The 19,638-nt window shown below is 49.9% G+C and overlaps 1 protein-coding gene and 1 pseudogene across 2 annotated transcripts; both read right to left on the bottom strand.

Annotated features, from left to right (window-relative positions):
- Positions 1 to 253: 253 nt before the first annotated feature.
- LOC129024240 (RNA-binding protein 7-like) lies at positions 254 to 3,643 on the bottom strand (annotated as a pseudogene).
- Positions 3,644 to 6,367: 2,724 nt separating this feature from the next.
- On the bottom strand, positions 6,368 to 8,158 carry LOC129024802 (cancer/testis antigen 2). 2 transcript variants are annotated; one of them, XM_054472017.1, is made up of 3 exons: positions 7,641 to 8,158; positions 6,888 to 7,022; positions 6,368 to 6,658 (listed from the first exon to the last, which is right to left on the bottom strand). In XM_054472017.1, the coding sequence occupies exons 1-3, from the start codon at positions 7,907 to 7,909 to the stop codon at positions 6,520 to 6,522; spliced, it is 543 nt and encodes a 180-aa protein (XP_054327992.1). In that variant the 5' UTR covers positions 7,910 to 8,158; the 3' UTR covers positions 6,368 to 6,519. The 2 variants fall into 2 exon arrangements, with proteins under 2 accessions (XP_054327992.1, XP_054327991.1); XM_054472016.1 differs by lacking the exon at positions 6,368 to 6,658 and having other exon boundaries at positions 6,659 to 7,022.
- Between the last annotated feature and the right edge of the window lie 11,480 nt (positions 8,159 to 19,638).

A 19,638-nucleotide genomic window follows, 5' to 3' on the forward strand; every position in this document is an offset into this window, starting at 1 on the left:
CATTTACAAAACTTTATAAAGAAATGTGACAACTTGTAAGGCTGCTCTGTACAGGTTTTCAACAAAATAGTTCCACACCAACTTAGACAAAGGGCCTAAAAATAACCCTATAAAAACAATGTTCTTTTAACACTTGTTAGTGTGAGATGAGCACCATTTTCCCTCGTTACTACTGTCTCTTCTGTTATCACAGTCATAGTGGATAGTCCAGGTCGCTGAGGTTGAATGAGGTCAGAGGGGCAGGCCCCTGGTCCTATAGGACTGGAGCCCCCATGAGAAAAGGAAGAGAGCTGCATTCCTGCCAGGCACTGCGGACCTTGCTTGGCCTTAGTCCCTCGCTGCATCCTCTGTAATGATGGTTACATCCATGATCAGTGTGACGCCGTTCCCGGCTATAATGTCTAACTGCTAGGTAGGGATGAGCATTCTGTCTGACTCTGCACAGTGATCAGGGTGCATCTTGGCGCCACTGAGAGCTTGAAGACTGGTTCAAAGTATGATTGTGTGATTGAACTGATGGTGAAAATCCTAACTGATCCAGAGGCGGAGAACCAAATATGGTATTTGTCTCAAATCACTGCTCATCACTGCTTGTCTCTGAAAATTTTCTGGAGAAGAGAAAGATCTCTGAAGTATCTGTGCTGATGGAGCCCTGTTACCCACAGTCCTTTCATACCCACCGCTGGGAGATGTGGAGGCAGGGCTTGAATTTGCAACATGAGGCTGGGGGCATGACAAATGGATATCCTGTGAGGCATGACTACTTCCTGTCTAAATTGAATTTTGATAGGCCTTCCATAGAGTTTGATTCCACTAAGAGGAGCAGATACTTCCTGTGTGAAATTCACAAATGCAAATTGCTTTGGTTTACCATCCTCATCTTTTGGAATTTTCACCTTTATTACTGGCCCAGCCTTGGTGGATAGCTTGAGAAGGAGCTCTTTGGTCATGTTTGTTTCAACGTTGTCCACAAAGAGAGTGGCATTCATCTCAGCAACAAGACCCTGGAGGCAGCAGTGTGAAAAGCACAGGATGGAACAGAGAGGAGTGAGGAGGAGGGGCCAGAGCCAGCCACGAGTGCAAACAGGGTGACTGAGAGGTGGCATCCTGTGTGTCCACCGGGACCCACATCCTACTCCTCCTCTTTGCCAGATGAGGGCACCAGCCAGGGTTGCTCAGTCTGAGTTGGGAAGAGGTGGGCTATGCCGCATCCAGAACACCACTGCACATTTACCTTAACATCAGGTACCGATAAGCGCTGTAAAAGAGAAAAATAAAGCCAGTTGGTTTCAGGGAGAGTGGTCAGGAAAGGTCTTCTTGAGATCATGAAAGGAAAACACAGGCTGCCATTTGTTGAACACGCTCTTCGTGTCAAAAATCACTGTTAGGGACATTCGTGCAATAAACAAAATTTCGTTCCTAATGACAAACGTGAAAGCTGCATTACTCGTCAGAAACCTGGTAAGGTATTAAAAAGAGATTCATAGACAGGCCTTTCTGGCTCCAAGGCTTCTGTTCTGCCTGACATTCTCCCTCCAATTACCAGTGTGGAGGGAAGAAACAAGGCAGTCGTGCTTTCGAAGGCCTACCCGAGCTACCCTAGCCATCCCAGAGTCGGCCGGAGGAGAAGTCACTCACTCACAGTCTAAAAAGAAAGACATGGCTGGATAAGATTCTTGTAGGGTAAGGAACGCAGTTCTTAGGACGTACACTGGACACTTAATTGCCAACAACTTCAATAATTTCCCTGCCTGCTGCCCCCATAGACAGAACAGCGAGGCCTCTCCAAGTCTGTTCCCTCATCCATAAAGTGGAGCTGATAGTGACGTCTCCCTTGAGGGTATCTGTATTAAATGAGATGGTGGCCGGGCGTGGTGGCTCACGCCTGTAATCCCAGCACTTTGGGAGGCTGAGGCGGGTAGATCACGAGGTCAGGAGATCGAGACCATCCTGGCTAACACAGTGAAACCCTGTCTCTACTAAAAATTCAAAAAAATTAGCTGGGCATGGTGGCGGGCACCTGTAGTCTCAGCTACTCGGGAGGCTGAGGCAGGAGAATGGCATGAACCCGGGAGGCGGAGCTTGCAATGAGCAGAGATCGCGCCCCTGCACTCCAGCCTGGGTGACAGTGCGAGACTCCGTCTCAAAAAAAATAAATAAATAAAAATAAAATGAGATGGTGGATGCACATAATTGTCTTCCTGAGAAAAAACCTCCATATTCTCAAATTTCCCCACACCAAGGAACTCAGCCTGTGGCTCAGGGTCAGGCCAAGGACTGAGAGGGTGCCACAGACACTAGGATGCCACAGGAAGCCAGATGAGAATGGCCCAAGCTGGGCTCAGGGCACGCGTTTTGAGAAACGACCCTCAAGAGGCTTTGGAAGACGTTTGATGTGGAAGTTGAAGATACAACATTATAGCTAGGATACAACATTATAGCTAGATAGGAGGAATAAATTCTAGTGTTCTATACCATTGTAGAATGGCTATAGTTAACAATAATATATTATATAGTTTCAAATAGCTAGAATGAGGATATTGAATATTCCCAACACAGAAATGATAAATGTTTGAGACGATGGATATGCTAATTACGTTGATCTGTTCACTGTACATTATATGTATCAAAACTTCACTATGTACCCAATAAATATGTAGAACTGTTATGTGTCAATTAAAGAAATAAAAGCCATAAAAACCCATATTGATGTATATGGTAAATACATACAATTTTACATGACAATTTTAAAAACAAATAAATTTGAAACATCTAAATATCTAATAGGAAAGAAATAATAAAGATAAGAGCAGAAATTTAAAACTGTAAAATGAACAAACAACAAAGAAAAATCCATGAACCTGAATGCTTTTTAAAATACCAATAAAACTGAAAAAAGAATAACCAGGAAATATTAGGAGCAATATTTGGAAATAAATTTGCCAATTTCGATGAAATGGACAAATTCCTTGAATGACTCAGATTACCAAAACTTGCTCAAGAGAAGTAGAAAACCTGAATAGCCTTCAATCTGTGAAAGACATTTCATATCCTAGGCTCACGTCTGTAATCCGAAGTACTTGGGAGGATTGCTTGAGGCCAGGAGTTCCAGGCTACAGTGAGCTATAATCCCTCATAGCCTGGACAACAAAGTGAGATCTCGTCTTTAAAAAAAAAAGTTATTTTATTGTTTTTCCTCTGACGCTGTAGATAAAACAGTTTCACGGGAGGGAAAACAAATGAGCAATACAGAAAAGTATAGAGAAGAATGTAACTGTCACCCACAGCCACATGAGAGGACTGTCAGGATCCTGGTGGCCCTACTGCCTGCACATGCCTCTGCACATGCACTCACACACACACACACACACATACACACACACACACGCTCATATGGAGAGTGCATAGCACACATGTATGCTGCATGACCCAGACACATTCATCATTGTCACGTCCCCAACCTGAGTCTCATTTTGACAGCCATGTACCTCCCCACACTTTTCCCCCATGCCATGTGCTAATGCTAGAAAATGAGGTGGGAGGATCATGAGGTGGGAATCATGAGGTGGGAATGGCCTCGCCCATTTTCCCTCCTCACCAAGCTGGCCACTCCAGCGCCCGTGTGGCTGTGAATTGGGGGCATCCTTCAAGACAGGGCAAAAGGAGAACCTGCTGTCTGTCTGCTCTCCACCTCAGGGAGCCCTCCTGCCCTCTTGCGTTTCCTCCTGGGCCCTTGAGGTCACTTGAGGGAGGAGAGGGGAAGCCTAACACACTGGAGACACAGCTTTGGGAAGGAAGACACAGAGCTGAGCCAAACAAAGGAGGCCGCTCTGGGAAGCTCAGGGAATGAGGCCCCAGAGGACAGATGAGCATCACAGGCAGAGCGCGGTCAGATCCCCCGTGAATTCAATACTTCAGCCAAGCGGGGTTTACATCCTAGGGCAGGAGGGGAAGAGGCAGCTCCAGTTAAGGAAGGGCCGCCCTCTGGAGACAGGCCCCGGGTCACTCCGGGGGCCTCCCTGCAGCGCCTGTAGTGTTGCTCCCAGACTCAGTGGGCCAGCAGGTCCCTACCTGACAGTTACTGTGCTCCTGGATCTTCATCTTTGCTCCCTGGGCTTCTGCTTTTGTGCCCGTGATGTTGGCTGCAGGGGCCGGTGGCTCAGCACCTGGTCAAAGTTGTCTGGATGCAGTTACAGCCTGGAGTTCTGAGCCAGCCCGGCCGGGGTCCCGGCCCTGGGGCACAGTGACCTCTCCGGGTGCTGCTTCCCCTGGGGCACGGTGACCTTGCTGGGGCGGGCACATGCTGGACTCGTGGCCAGGTTTGCCCGGGCCTCCCTGTTTCACCAGGAGTCAAACTCCTCTAACCGTGTGTGACGACCACCCTGCATGTTTGAGAGGACGGAAGTTAAGCGGACTCTTCAGACTTGACTTGGAATTCTGGAATATGAGAGCTAGAGGGAAGCATTAGGGACCTCTTCACCTGAGGCTGGGGTGTGTTCTGCCACAGCCTTGACCCATGCTCCCACCAGCTGTGACAGAGCCCTCAAGGGCTGGAGCACTCACTGGCTCCCAAGGAATCCCGCTGGCATGACAGGAAGGTCTCTCTGACATTGCTGCTGGTCTTTCAGTTTTCCTTTGCGCAACTTGCGCTGAAACAGAGCGAGTTCACTAAGTCCCTGCGTTCCAGGAAGCTCCCCAGGTCTCAGCGTCCTCTCTCAGCTTCCATCCGTCCCTGGCCTTGACAGAGACCCAGGCCTCTCCTAGCACACCACCGATCCAGAGGAGAAGGAAGCTGCTCACACCCTCCGGGGCAGGCATGCCGAGGTGGCATTCGCCTGGCTTCCTGCTGGGACTTCCTCACAGCGTGCCCACGTCTCTTGGAAAAACTCCGCTGCTCTGAGACAGAACTGGCTTTGGCACCGCCTGGATGTGCCAACCCCCCTCGCCTTCCTCAGTTGTGCAGTGATTTGTTCAGCCTTTCCGCAGCTGGTGGACATTTACATTCTAAAAACTATTTACGTGGTGGTGTCATTAAGATGCCGGTGGATTCTATCTCATTTGCATATCCAGGAGTTTCTCAGATGGATTCCTCAAGGTGGGTGGAAGGGAATGCACATCTTTCCCTTAATAGAAAATGCCAAATAGATGTCCAGATAGATGTTACTACCACTCCTACTGACAGCATATGAGTCCTCGTTTCCAGCTACAGCCTTGCCAAGCATTGGAGATTATCGACTAATACTATTAATCTTACATTAAAATCTGCTATGTTCCCACTGAGCAAATCCTAAAACAAAACTCAAAGGGATCAAGTTGTCTCCAAGCAACTTAAGAGCATCTCAGAACACAGCTCAAGCATGTTTGTTTTGCTTTGTCAAACAGCCCCTTTCCAACCTAGCTCTGCCCAAGATGGTGCCAGCGTGACCTCCCCGCAGACAAGGCACCTCAGCATGTCATGTAGACCCCACAGCTGCCTGCTCCCTCCCCTTCCTACCATTTATGCCAAGTCCTCCTTTAAAAGGCCCTGCTTTCTGCCCCCAATGAGAAGCAGTGCCCTTAAAGGCAGGAGCCTGTACGTCTTCCCCTAAACCAAGCATGGCAGAAAGTCCGTTTCTTTACAGCAAACCTTGCTCTTGTTCATTGGACTCTGCAAGCAGTAAGAGAATCTGTGTTTTGTTAACATTATGTGTTTACAAACATTTTACGCTGTTCACATTATTACTATCACTGTTACTTTAGAGTCAGGGTCTCGCTTTGTCACCAAGGCTGGAACTCAGGGATGCATTCATAGCTCACTGCAGCCTCGAGATCCTGGACTCAAGCCACCCTCCCATGTCAGCCTCCTGAGTAACTGGGACTACAGGTGCCTGCCACCACTCCCTCCACCCCTAATTTTTAAATGATTCTTATGGAGATAGAATCGCACTACATTGCCCAGGGTGGCCTCCAACCGCAGGTCTCAAGCCATCCTCCCACCTGAGCCTCCCAGAACAATGGGAATACAGGTGCGGGCCACCATGCCCGGCCCATATCACATGTTTAACGGTGAAATAATGCTGGTTTTATGCATCTATTCAAGTACATGTTTTTGAAACATTTTTAGAAAGCACAAAAGCTCATATGTTCAATGAAAACAATTTGGGAAAAAATTTAATGCTGACCTGGAAAATATTCTAAAATGTCCACAGTAGTTAATGCTGAATGGCAGGACCCAGTGGCTTTTCATTTTCCCCCATTTCCCAAATTGTCTCCCATTACCTTGTGCTACTTCAATCTGTGAATCCCAGAGCCTCCTCTGCAACCCGAGGACAAGGGCATGCAAGTCCGAAGGTGCCTTCGCTCGCAGAAAAGAGACTCAGACACGGAATCGTAGCTCAGTTTTATTTTCTACAGAAACAAACATGCAAGCCGCCCTCCTCCAGCGACAAACAATCAGGCCTCCACAAGGAAGTCGCCACTCGTGCTGGGACCATACCCTAGGGAAGGAGGCACGACTTAGGAAGGGGCGCCAGGCTGGGCTTAGCGCCTCTGTCCTGAGTGAAGCAGAGCCAAAAACACGGGCAGAAAGCACTGCATGACCCACATCAACAGGGAAAGCTGCTGGAGACAGGAGCCGATGGAGAGCTGGAGCTGGCGGTGGTCTGCAGCAGTCAGTCGGCTAAATGTGAGGGGCAGAGAACATCACGTTAAAGGCGACACCTCTGCACCCATCTCCCTGGGCTCCCTCGGGTGGCGGCGGGCCTGGTGTACCAGGTCTCTGTTCTGAGACCTTGTGTTTGGGTGTTCCGAGGTCTCTAGCTTTCTGCCCCTCCGGGGAGGCGGATCCCAGCCCCCAACCCACCACTCTCATCTGCCCAGCGCCTTCCCTGTCCTGGTCCCGAACTGACATAAACAGTAGGTTGCCGGACACGGCGAAGTCCTTCAGAACCGCCTCTGGTCGGGGGAGCGGTGCGGCATCCGGGGACAGGATCCTGCGGACCAGCTCCGCTTCCATGGGCGACGAGAAAGGCATCGTGATGTGGCTGGTGGGGACACGGTTGAGGTGCCATCTCCTAGGATTTGGCCGGTGCCCATCTCATATCCTCAAGCTGTCTCCCCACTCACTGGCCCAGGTCCTGCAGCAACCCCACCCAGCTGTCTTGATTCCCCACTTTCCTCTGTTGCACCTCAAGCTGACTCCTGCGTGCCCTTCCAAGGCCCTCCCCACCATGCCCCCTGCCGCATCAGCCGGGACCTCTCCTCATCGCTTGATACCACCCCCATCCAGCCCACACCCCAGCCACCGGCTCCCACCTTGCACGCTTCCCCCCAACTCCTGATCCCTTCACACACCCAAGAACCCGTCTCCTGTCCCCCTGCCCCTCACCCCATAGCCCAGCACCCAACTGTGCACACGCTCCACCTCCCATCCCCTACCTACTCCCTTTCTCTGAGCCATCCCTCGACCTCCAACTCCCAGCACCCACCCCCACCCCATCCGGCCCCTTACCCCCATCTCCCAAACCCCACCTCCCGCACCTGGCCCTACCCTCACCTACCTCCTGGCCCTGCCCCCCACCTCTTGACCCTGTTGTCCCCATCTCACGGCCCCCACCCCGCCATCAGAACCTCCTAGAACAGAACAGAACAGAACAGGATACAACTGAAGCAGGCGGCTGTCCGGCCTCCTGGCCTCGCAGGGGCACCTTCCATCCTGCGCAGAAGTGGCATCGCCGTGCGGACCCCGCGGGGTGCCTCCTCCCGGCCCCGAGGCCCTCGCTGCCCCTGCGCCCTGGGGACCTCCGCCACCGGTAGCACCCGCCTCTCCTGGGCCGCCAGCATCGCCCCCTGGGCCACCAGGAGCGCCAGGGCCTCCTGGGCCATCAGCATCGCCCGCCGCACCCCCTGTGCCCTGGCCTGCGGCCTGCATGGCTCCGGAGCCTCTGCGTCGCTCTCAGAAAGTCAGGGCCCACGAGGACGTGGAAGCAGAGAGGCTGCAGGAAGTTCCGCCCCCTGGCGTGAGATGGGGAGCCCGGGATCCTCAGGGCGCCTGCGCACAGGGGCCCTACTTCCGGCCGTGGGAGACCCCGAGTGAGCCCCGGAGCACGTGACTGGTTCTCACCAACCCCGCCCCTCCCCAAGAGAGCCCGGGCCGGAAGGTGGCTGCAATGCCAGCTTGGACCCCTCACCCCTGAGCAGCCGGCTGTCCGCCGGACCCCTGTCCCGGGAGCCCTGCAGGGAGTCAGGCACTGCGGGGCCCAGCCTGTCCCATCCCCCGGGTCTCCCTCACACCGAGGAGCAAGACAGGCCTGGGAACACGGGGCCGGGGCTGTGCGGCCGTCATCCCGGACCCTACCTGCCCTGTCCGTCTTGGGGGAGCTCCCAGGACAGACCCCGGGGACAGGCCTCTAACTGGGTTCAGCAGCCTCCGTCCCTGTCCTGGTAGCCCAGCTGGTGGGGTAGCTGGAACTGCATGTCGGGTGGGAGTGGCCTCGCGCCAGCCAAGGTCTCCCAGGTGCCAGGTCCAGCCAAGGTGGACGGGAGGGCCCAGTGGGACCCGGGGCCGGATCTCACTCCTGGGTTCAACGGGTTCTGTCCCTGTCCTAGTCGCCCCGCCTGGTGGGGGAGCTGGAGCTGCGTGTGGGGTGGGTTGCGGGTGGCCTCCCACCAGCCAGGGGCTCCCGGGCTCTAGGCCTGGCCCAGGTGGACAGGCGGGACCTGCTGGACCTGAGGCTGCGTCGGGCCTGGCTCCTGGGTTCGGCAGTATCAGTTCCTGCCCTAGTCGCTCTTGCCTCTCCCTGGTGGGGAGCTGGGAGGTGACCCTGTGTCTGCCGGGTGCTGGCTTACTTCTGTGTCTGGAAGGGGGTCAGATCCACAGGAAAGGTGCTGCGAGAGGCGGGCAGGGGTGGGGGTGGCATGGCCCTAGGAGCTGGGTGTCTGTCCCCACGCCCTGTTCACAAGTCTGTGGGGCGAGAGGCTGCAATACTCCATCCCGGGTGTCTGGGCTGCTCACCAGGCCGGCTCAGGCTTCCCACATCCTGTACCCTGGGCTGGGCATGAAACCGATCAAATCGTCCCATAGGCTGTTCTTTTTGATACACATAGAAACTGACCCTTCTGGTCTTCAAGCTTGAACCTTACAGTTGTTTTATCTGAATTCCTTCCTCAGGAAATGACTTTCGGGCGTCTCAAAGTATCAAAGAACTGAAACTCACCAGATCACCACATCCAGACAATGAGATGCTGGACCCCCCTCATTCATCAGGATTGCTTTCTGGGCCCTCCCGAGTTCCTGTTTTCCTACACATTGGTGCATTTCTTCCTTGCTATATAAACCCCTAGTTTTAGTCAGGGGGATGGATTTGAGACTTAACTCCCATCTCCCCGGCTGCAGCACCCAATTAAAGCCGTCTTCCCTGGTAATTCTCTTCGTCTCAGTCAGTCATTGGCTTTCTGTGCGGACAGCAGCAGGACCTAGACCAAACCCTTGGTATTTCGGTAACAGGCACACCCCCAGGAAAGGGCCCCGGACATGGCTCCCACCTCTAGGCTTAAAGCGAATGCACTTCCCGCACCTCTAGTCTTCCGTGTAGCAGCTTTAACCTATGTATGTCTGTGCCACATCCAGTCCTCAGACGGCTGAGTGACCCTGAGAAAGGCTTCCCCGACACCAGGACAGAGGCTGGAGGGCTGGGGCTGGGTGAGGGTGGCAGGACTGCGGGGACATTCTTACAGTGCTAAAAAGCCAATGCACACATAGCAGTAAAAGCATGCCATTTTCCAAAGCAGGCTCCTGCTTCCGCCTCTGCTGCTCTAAGAAGGAGTCGAGGTGCAGGAGGTTGGGGGATCCTCCTCCAGCTGGAGCTGATGCAGTGAGCAAGACTGTGCTCTGGAGGCCTCTGCGGCCGGCACCCTTCTGGGGACTGGGAAGGGGGCAGGGAAGGCAGCAGCCCAGGGAAAGCCTTGTCCCCCTGGAGCCGAGGCAGTTGGGGAGAGCAGGACGAGAGTGAGCTGGAGAGCAGCCACACCCGCGGGGAAGGGTGGGTGAAGGGATTCCACAGGTGTCTAGAAAACTGGAAAGAGCTCCTTAGCAGGTCCAAGCCCCAGGTGTAGGGGAGGACCAGATGTGGAGGATGAAGACGGTTGTCCAGAGGGATCTCCAGGCGTTGGCATTACTGGGTCCTACTGAGATGCCGTCAAGGAGAAAACACAGGCTGAGTGGGGCAGGGCGACAAATGAGTGCTGCTGCCAAGCTCTGTCCTGTTTTCTATGCACGTCTCGGAGCCCCTCCAGTGACCGTCATCTCCGGCCTCCTCTTGTGCATCTGTGTTCGTAGACATCTCACATCTCAGATCCTGCTGAGCCTCTGCGCCCCCTGCACATGCCTTCTGCCTCTCGGCTGCTGGGATGGGGACCTCTGTGCCCTGTGCCAGCGCCTCTCCTGCAGCTCACGACACATCTGCTTTTTCTCCTGTGCCCTACACAGGGTGGGCCTGGAAGCTCTGGGGAAGTTGTACCCTTGGACACAGCCCCCCACCGATGGGGCCAAGAGTCACTGGTTAAAAGTCTTAGTCTCTCACTCTTTGAAGGACAACTCTGAGTTGCGGCTGACTGTGGAGCGAATGAAATGAAACGGATGCACGGGGATGGGTGTGGACAAAGGAACGCCGACTTCTCAGGCTGCCAATACATATCTCAGTAGAAGCACCGGGGGAATGCTATATAGAGAAATATTTCTATAGTATCTGAAGTGTTTAGAATGTATTGACCTAATATATACACAATAAAAGTAAAAACATTGGAAGAAAATTTAGATGAACTTTATTTGATTGTTGGAATGGAAAAGACTTTTCTCTCTTTCTTTCTCTCTTTTTCTTTCTTTCTTTCTTTCTTTCTTTCTTTCTTTCTTTCTTTCTTTTCTTTCTTTCTTTCTTTTCTTTCCTTTTTTTCATTATTATACCTTAAGTGCTGGGGTACATGTGCACAATGTGCAGGTTTGTTAACATAGGTATACATGTGCCATGCTGGTTTGCTGCACCCATCAACTCGTTGACCTAGCAATCCCATTACTGGGTATGTACCCAAAGGATTATAAATCATTCTACTATAAAGACACATGCACATGTATGTTTATTGCAGCACTGTTCACAATAGCAAAGACTTGGCACCAACCCAAATGCCCATCAATGTTCGACTGGATAAAGGAAATGTGGCACAGACACACCATGGAATATATGCAGCCATGAAAGACAATGAGTTCATGTAGTTTGCAGAGACATGGATGAAGCTGGAAACCATCATTTTCAGCAAACTAACACAGGAACAGAAAACCAAACACCGCATGTTCTCACTCATAAGTGGGAGTTGAACAATGTGGACACAGGGAGGGGAACATCACACACCGGGGCCTGTCAGGGGGTGGGGGGCAGGGGGAGGGATAGCATTGGAAAAGACTTTTCTAAACCTACTAGCAATGAGAATAATAATAACCAATAACATTTCTTGGGTGGTTACCACGTCCCAAGCCACTGTTGTAAGCACTAGACAAGAATTGGCTCATTTATCCAGAAATACACCACATTTTCATTGTCGTTATCCTTGGCGGTGAGATAATGGTTAGTTTTTTATTTTCTCTTCCAAACTTGCCCATATTTCCTCTTCTTTTGCAGTGAACATGTATTACATTTATAAGCAGAAAGCGATTAAGAAAGTTATTCATTACTTGCCATTGAGGAAAATTTCTAATTAGCTCTGGAGTGAGCCAGTTTGCCAAAGTTTAAATTAGCCTGTTCAATTCATTGGAGGCCGTATTTTTCCTCTGAAACTTGTTCTAATTGGCACCTTTTCTTGATGCAATGAGGCAGACCGTGCCGTGATGAAGTCCCTGAAGTCACCGAGCCTCGGGGCCCACGCTAGGCACCACGGGGCGGATGTCGCCCGGCTCTCCCGGTCGTCTCTGTGGCTTTCGGCCGCTTCCAAAAAACAATTGTTTCCAAATTCCACACACACAGTTCATCCTGCCTTGAAAGTTATTCCTCCAGAGGGCTGTTGATAGTTTGCTTCATCAGCATTTTGTCACTATTACACAATGAGATGTTTTTTTTTCTTCTGCACCTTGGAGGTACACATGAAGAACACATGTGTGCTTAAACGCAAAACCTACCAAGGCCCATAACAGCCCCTCCTCTCCAGATGGCGGGTCCTGGTCCACACACGCTGGCAGTGACAGCCTTTGTTTCCGAATCAGAGAAGACTTGCTTGGAATGGATGAAATGTATTTGAAATCACATTAGGCATCATCTGGAATGCTGAAGCTTCAGAGGTGACAGGGCCAGGATGTCTATATTCAAAGAGGGCCATCGAAATAAAGTTAAGCAGGGATCTGTGCTTGAATTCCAGAGTTTCAAACCAGCACAGTCATGTGAGCTTGGATGGCCTGTAGGTACTTCCAACCCAACCTGCCCCCAGCTGGCCTCACTGCCTGTCCCCCGACTCCTGGAATGGCTTCCCTCTGCTTCATTCTCTGTCTTGGCGACACGCGTTTCCATGGCCCCACACTGTCATCTCACCTTCCGTCTAGTCAGTTTCCTTCAATGTGTCCTCTCCACCCTCCATAGGCCAGGTCGGCATCATCTCTCACCTATATGATGAGAACAATCTTCCCAGGTCTACACAGATTCCCGACCCCTTTCCTAGGAATTTGGCCTGAGTGGGGCGGTCTAAGTGGGGATGATGTAGGCTGGCCTCATATGGCCCAGGGGGAGGGCCCAGCCATAGCTACCAGGGCTGGTGAGCACGGCTTGTTTCGCCCTGTGGGGGTCATTGCAGGCTCTTGTGAGGGACTCGGGATGGAGGTCTGTTGGGAAGCCCCGGATGGCCTAGTGTCCTGGCCTTGAGCCTTTGGTCTTCTCTGAGCGCCCACCCGCCATCACTTGAGAACAGTGAAAGGCAGCTGTGTTGACCCTTTGAGCAGCATGTGGCCGTTCCTAGGTTTGGTGGTAGGGGTGAGTGACCCTTTCCTGTGAAGGAATGGCGAGTAACCATTGTATGACAGTGAATTGTCTTAGTGCCTAATAGCCCAGCCTACTTTGTGAGCTCCATAAAGGCAGGAAACTTGTCTGGAGCTTTTCTATATCCCCAGTGCCAAGCCCTGTAATGGGGAGACACGAGGTACTCTCTCATTCTTTCTTTCGAGAAATATTTCCTGGCCAGGTGCAGTGGCTCATGCTTGTCATCCAAGCATGCTGTGGAAGATGGGGTTTAGCATGTGAGTGAGGACTACACATAGCACAGAGAGCACCCAGTCGCCCAAGCCAGAGTATGCAGAGCTGGGAAGGATGTAGCAGGGGACTGAAATGAGGTAGAAAAGACCGATCATAGTGAGATGGGCAACACAGGTAGAAAAGGCTTTTCTTCAGCCCTGGGTGGAATGAATCCTGAACAGCAGCCACAACGTGTCCATAGGAGACCACGACCAGGACGCAGGGTGTGAGAGCCACTAGAAAACTGAAGAACAGGGCAAGTTCATTGGTACGTGTGCTGGAGCAAGAGAGTCTGAGCAGTGACGGAGGTCGCAGAAGAAGTGGGTGATGAGGCAAGGCCTGCAGAACTTGGGTAGAGCTGTGAGGATGCTGTAGGTGAATGTGTTGGCCAAGGCCAGCAGGCAGGAGATGGAAGTGAGGCCCGTGTGGGTCAGTCAGCCCGAGGACAAAGTAGTGCAATGGCTGGCAGATAGCTGCATAGTAATCATAGGCCACAGCTGTGAGGAGGAAGGACTCCCAGGGTGCCAGGAAGTGGAGAAAGCATATCTGGATGAGACAAGCACAATAAGGTATGGGCCCTACCGGAGCCAGCAAATGCACCAGCACCTAAGGCACCATGTTGGAGATACAGGCGGTATCCATCAGCAAGTGGCCGCCCAAGAAGAAGTACAGGGGAGTGTGGCATCGGTAGTCCACTGTGAACACGTGGCTCCCAACCACAACCACTATGTAGATTAGCAGAAAGGTGGTGAACAGCAGGGGCCTCCAAGCCTTGCTGTCCCTCAGGCCTTTCAGAAGAAACTGGGACACTAGGGTCCCATTCCGCAGCTTCTTGGAACCACGCACAGAACCCTGCACCTGTAGTATCCAACTCAGAGTCAGATAAGGGTCTAGGTGTGGAGTCCCAACTTACAAGGAGGGGAGGGGATGAGGGATGGACTAATGACTAGGCAGGCAGGTTTCAGATTTAATGGAGGAAGACTTGTTGGTTCAATACAATGAGGAGCCTCAAATGGCCAGGCAAATCTTTCATCTCCCATTGAATAGAGCCTTTTTTGGGAGGAAGTGATGGGGATCAGTCTTTAGGGTATCCATAGATGGCTTTGCTGGCAAAACTGTGGCAGGTGGGAGGGCAGATACATATACAGAAAAAGTCTCTATTCCTGGGACAAAAATTCTACTGCTCCCTGAATGAGAGAATGGGTCCAATATAATCCACCTTCCACCAGGCAGCTGGCTGCTCCCCCTGAGATGACAACCTAATAAGCTTTGCTTTACATCGGGTACACAGCAGAAGTACCCAGATCAGCCTCGGTGTGGTGAAGACCATGTTGTGTCATCCTTCCCGTAGCTGTGTCTCCAGTCTCCCTGTTTGTAGAGTCAGCCCAGGCTGTGTGGAAGGCTGCGGCCACCAGCTTGTGCATACCTACCTATCTATGTGTCCAAAACTAGGTCTGTTAGCTCAAAGACATCAGGACAATAGACACCAACCTGTCTTGTCTGTGAGGAAGGTGTGGGGGGAGGAAGAGGGTGCCTGGTGTCTGGAGTGGCTTGTGGCTTGAGAGAGCATCTCACCGAGCAAGGTCCCCACAGAGAGCCCGCCCCTGGGGCTGACACCGTATCTGCGTCCTGTTCTCTGACACTTTGCCCTCTGCAGGCAGCATTCTTCTCTTCTTAGGCCTGTGCAGGAGGAACCTGCAGCCAGAGAACCGGAGCCAAAACCACAGGGCCCCCTGCACCTAGGCCGGAGCATGGTTCGAGGGGTCAGACCAGGCTGGCCTCCCTTCAGTTGTAGCCAACTTAAGTCTTTGCTTTCATTTCCCAGATAATCTGACCCCGAGGAAAGTAATTCAACACTGCAGAAATGACTGAGATGGAGTGAAAGTTTACATATGCACACTCCCCCCACAACCCACAGAGTGACTACTGTTACCACGCTGGGTAGGTGCTTCATAGCTAGAGTTCATGTTCTACATATCACATAAGGCTATATCTTTGTAATTTCTTTCCTTCTACTAATGTTGTGCTTACTTTGTTCTTGTGATTCTAGTTTCTTGAAATGCAACATTAGGTCATTTATTTTAGGTATTTCTTCTTTTTGGTGTATGCATTTATTGCCATAAACTTCCCTGTTAGAATTGGTTTTCCTGTATTCCACAGGTTTTGATATTTTGTTTCCAATTTCTTTACTCCCAGGGAATGTTTAAATTTCCCTTTTAATTTCCTAATTGACCCATTGATTGTTCAGAAGCATATTTTTAAATTTAGATATTAATATGGTTTGGCTCTGTGTCCCCAACCAAATCTCGATTCAAATTGTAATCCCCATAATCCCCAGGTGTTAAGGGAGGGACTGAGTGAGAGGTGAATGGATTATTGGGGAAGTTTCTCCCATGCTGTTCTCCTCATAGTGAGTGAATTCTCACGAGATGTGATGGTTTTATACGTATTTGGAAGTTCCTCCTTCACTCTCTGTTCTCTCTCCTGCTGCCTTACAAAGAGGTGCCTGCTTCCTCTTTGCCTTCCGCCATTATTGTAAGTTTCTTGTGGCTTCCCCAGCCACGCAGAACTGTGAGTCAATTAAACCTCTTTTGTTTATGAATTATGCAGTCTTGGGTAGTATATTTATAGTAGTGTGGGAACAGACTAATATAGTAAACTGGTACTGCAGAGAATGGGGCACTGCTATAAAGATACCTAAAAATGTGGAAGCAACTTTGGAACTGGGTATTGGGCAGAGGTTGGAACAGTTTGGAGCGCTCAGAAGAAGACAGGAAGATGTGGGAAACCTTGGAACTTCCTAGAGATTTGTTGAATGGCTTTGACCAAAATGTTTTGTTTTTTTTTTGAGACAGAGTCTTGCTGTCGCCCAGGCTGGAGTACAGTGGCACGATCTCGGCTCACTGCAAGCTCTGCCTCCCAGGTTCACGCCATTCTCCTGCCTCAGCCTCCCAAGTAGCTGGGACTACAGGCGCCCGCCACATCGCCTGGCTAATTTTTTGTATTTTTAGTAGAGACGGGGTTTCACTGTGTTAGCCAGGATGGTCTTGATCTCCTGACCTCGTGATCCACCTGCCTCGGCCTCCCAAAGTGCTGGGATTACAGGCGTGAGCCACCGTGCCTGGCTGACCAAAATGTTGATAGTATTATGGAAAATGAAGTTCAGGCTGTGGTGGTCTCATATGGAGATGAGGAACTTCTTGGAAACTGGAGCAAAGGTCACTCTTGCTATGCTTTAGCAAAGAGACAGGAGGCGTTTTACCCCTGACCCAGAGATCTGTGGAAGTTTGAACTTGAGAGAGATGATCTGAAACTGAAACTTACGTTTAAAAGGGAAGCAGAGCATAAAAGTTTCGAAAAGTTGCAGCTTGTTGATGCGGTACAAAAGAAAAACCCATTTTCTTGGGAGAAATTCAAGTCAGCTGCAGAAATTAGCATAAGTAATGAGGAGGCTTTTTAAAAAAAAATTTTTATTTTATTTTAAGTTCTGGGATACATGTGCAGGATGTGCAGGCTTGTTACGTAGGTAAACATGTGCCATGGTGGTTTGCTACACCTATCAACCCATCACCTAGGTATTAAGCCCTGCCTGCATTAGCTATTTATCCTGATGCTGGAGAAGCCAAATGTTAATCACCAAAACAATTGGGAAAATGTCTCCAGGGCATGTCGTAGATCTTGGCAGCAGCTCCCCCCCATCACAGACCCAGAAGCTTAGAAGGGAAAAATGGTTTCCTGGGTCGGGTCCAGGGCCTCTGCTGCTCTATGAAGTCTTGGGACTTGGTGTTCTGCATTCCAGCTGCACCAGCTGCAGCTGGGGCTACAAGGGGCCAAAGTATAGCTCAGGCAGTGGCTTCAGAGGGTGCAAGCCCCAAAACTTGGTGGCTTCCATGTGGTATTGGGCCTGCGAATTCACGAAAGTCAAGAAGTGAGGTTGGGGAACCTCCGCCTAGATTTCAGAGGATGCATGGAAACACCTGGACGTCCAGGCAGAAGTCTGCTGTAGGGGCTAATCCCTCATGGAGAACCTCTGCTAGGGCAGTGTAGAAGGGATATGTGGGGTTGGAGCACCCATAGAGAGTCCCCATTCACTAGAATGGCATTCACCCATCCACCAGAAATGCTGGGTGATGGTTCACCAATTATTATGTTGCCTCTCCAAGAGTGATAATCTGGCCATGCCAGGGGGAGAGGCTATTTCCTGATGGTCCACACCTGTTAACATCAAAATGTTAATTGGATGCAGGCCCCAGGGAGAAGAAACTTTCTGGGCATGCATATTAAGAGACAAAAATGGTGAAGTATTATCTTCCACTGGAAAAAGGAAGAAAGCCTCAGGTGGGCATGCGTGTATAACTCCCTAGACACACTGGGCATGCTCACTTCCCAAGGGTAAGGAGGGCTCCATGTATGTGGGCAGCCCACCCTAAGGGAAGAATCACGGGAAAGAGGTAAGCTTATAAATGTCCTAGGATCACAGTTAAACAGGGCATTTGACCTTCTCTCTTTAATTAAACCTTCATGTGCCCCCTTGGGTCTCTTCCAAGTGCACCTTCCTTTCCTGTTGTAAGGCATTTTAAAATAAACTTCCATTCCTGCTCTGGAACTTGCCTCAGTCTCTTTTTCTGCTTTATGCCCTGCAGTCGAATTCTTTCTTCTGAGGAGGCAAGCACTGAAGTTGCTACGGACCCATACAGATAGGCCAACAGTAACATGGGGTAACTCAAATTTCTGCCACCGCTAACAAGTTCTCACAAGATTTGATGGTTTTGTAAGGCAGTTTTCCCTGCTCTTACTCACTCTTTCTCACCTGCCACCATGTAAGATGTGCCTGCTTCCCCTTCCACCATTTCCTGAGGCCTCCCCAGCCATGCAGAACTGTGAGTCAATTAAACCTCTTTCCCTTATAAATTACCCAGTCTTGGGCATGTCTTTCCAGCAGTGTGAGAACATACTAATACAGATATACGTGTGGATTATCCGAAGTCCCTCATTTTCTAGTTTTATACCATTTTGTGATCAGAAAAGATACCTGATATGATTTCAGTCTTCTTGAATTTGTTAAGACTTCTTTGGTGGCATAACATACTATATATCTCAGAGAATGTTCCATGTGCAGTTGAGAAGAGAGTGTATTCTGCAGCTATTGGATGGATTTTTCTGTATATATCTGTTAGGTCCATTTGCTCTAGAGTGTAGTATATGCTTGTTGTTTGCTTACTTATTTTCTGTCTTGACGATTTGTCCATTACTGAAAGAGGGTTGTTAAAGTCCCCTAGTATTACTGTATTGCGGTCTGTCTCTTTTTCAGATTAATTAATATTTCTTTTATATATTTAGGTGCTCTAATATTGAGTGCACATATGTTTACAATTGTTATACGCTTTTGTTGAAATGACCACTTTATCATTACATAGTGATTTTCTTTGTCTCTTTCTAGAGGTTTTGACTTAATGTCTATTTTATCTCTTACAATTATAGCTATTCCTGCTCTCTTTGTGTTTTCATTTGCATGGAATATCTTTTTTCATCCCTTCACTTTGACTCTGTGTCTTTACAGGTGAAATGAGTCCCTTGTAGGTAGCAAATGTCTGGGTCTTAATTTTTAAATCCATTTAGCTAGTCTATGTCATTTGATTGGACAATATATCCCATTTACATTCAAGGTAATTATTGATAAGTAAGAACGTACTACCGCCATTTTGTTAATTGTTTTCTAGTTGCTTTGTTGATTCTCTCTTTTTTCCTCTCCTACTGATTTTCTTTGTGGTTGAGTGATCACTCTCGTAGTATGTTTTCGTTCGTTGTTTTTTATTTTTTGTTTATCTGTTATAGCTTTTTGCTTTGTGGTTACCATGAGGCTTAAAGGAAACATCTTAAAGTTATAACAGGTTATTTTAAGCTGGTAACAACTTAGATCACAAAAATAAAAACCTCTGCAGATTTACTCCACTCCCTCCACACACATTTTTTTGAGACAGGAACTCACTGTTGACCTGGTTATAGTGAGGTGGCATGATCACAGCTCACTGCAGCCTTGACCAACAGGGCCCAAGTGATCCTCCTGCCTCAACCTCCCCAGAGGCTGGGATTACAAGCACAAGCCACCATGCCCAGGTAATGTTTTCTTCTTTTTACTACAGATGAGGTATCCTCATGATGCCCAGTGTGGTCTTGAACTCTTGAGCTCAAGCAATCCTTCCACTTCAGCACAAAATTCTGGGATTACAGGTGGCAGCCACTGCATCTGGCCCACATTTTGAGTTTTTCATGTCACAATTTACAACTTTTCATATTGCATATTTTAAAATAAACCACTGTCGTTATTCTTTTTTAATTATTATACTTTAAGTTCTAGGGTACATGTGCACAACGTGCATGTTTGTTACATAGGTAT

Source organism: Pongo pygmaeus, chromosome X, assembly GCF_028885625.2.
Source record: "Pongo pygmaeus isolate AG05252 chromosome X, NHGRI_mPonPyg2-v2.0_pri, whole genome shotgun sequence".
In the NCBI taxonomy this organism is placed as follows: Eukaryota; Metazoa; Chordata; class Mammalia; order Primates; family Hominidae; genus Pongo; species Pongo pygmaeus.

Excerpts from the sequence above, each read along its gene's own strand:
- LOC129024802 (XM_054472016.1), bottom strand. The coding sequence starts at position 7,909 with ATGCAGGCCGCAGGCCAGGGCACAGGGGGTGCGGCGGGCGATGCTGAT. Across the intron at positions 7,023-7,640 it reads GACAGCCGCCTGCTTCAGTT|CCACATCACGATGCCTTTCT; the intron begins GTATCCTGTTCT and ends TGTCCCCACCAG.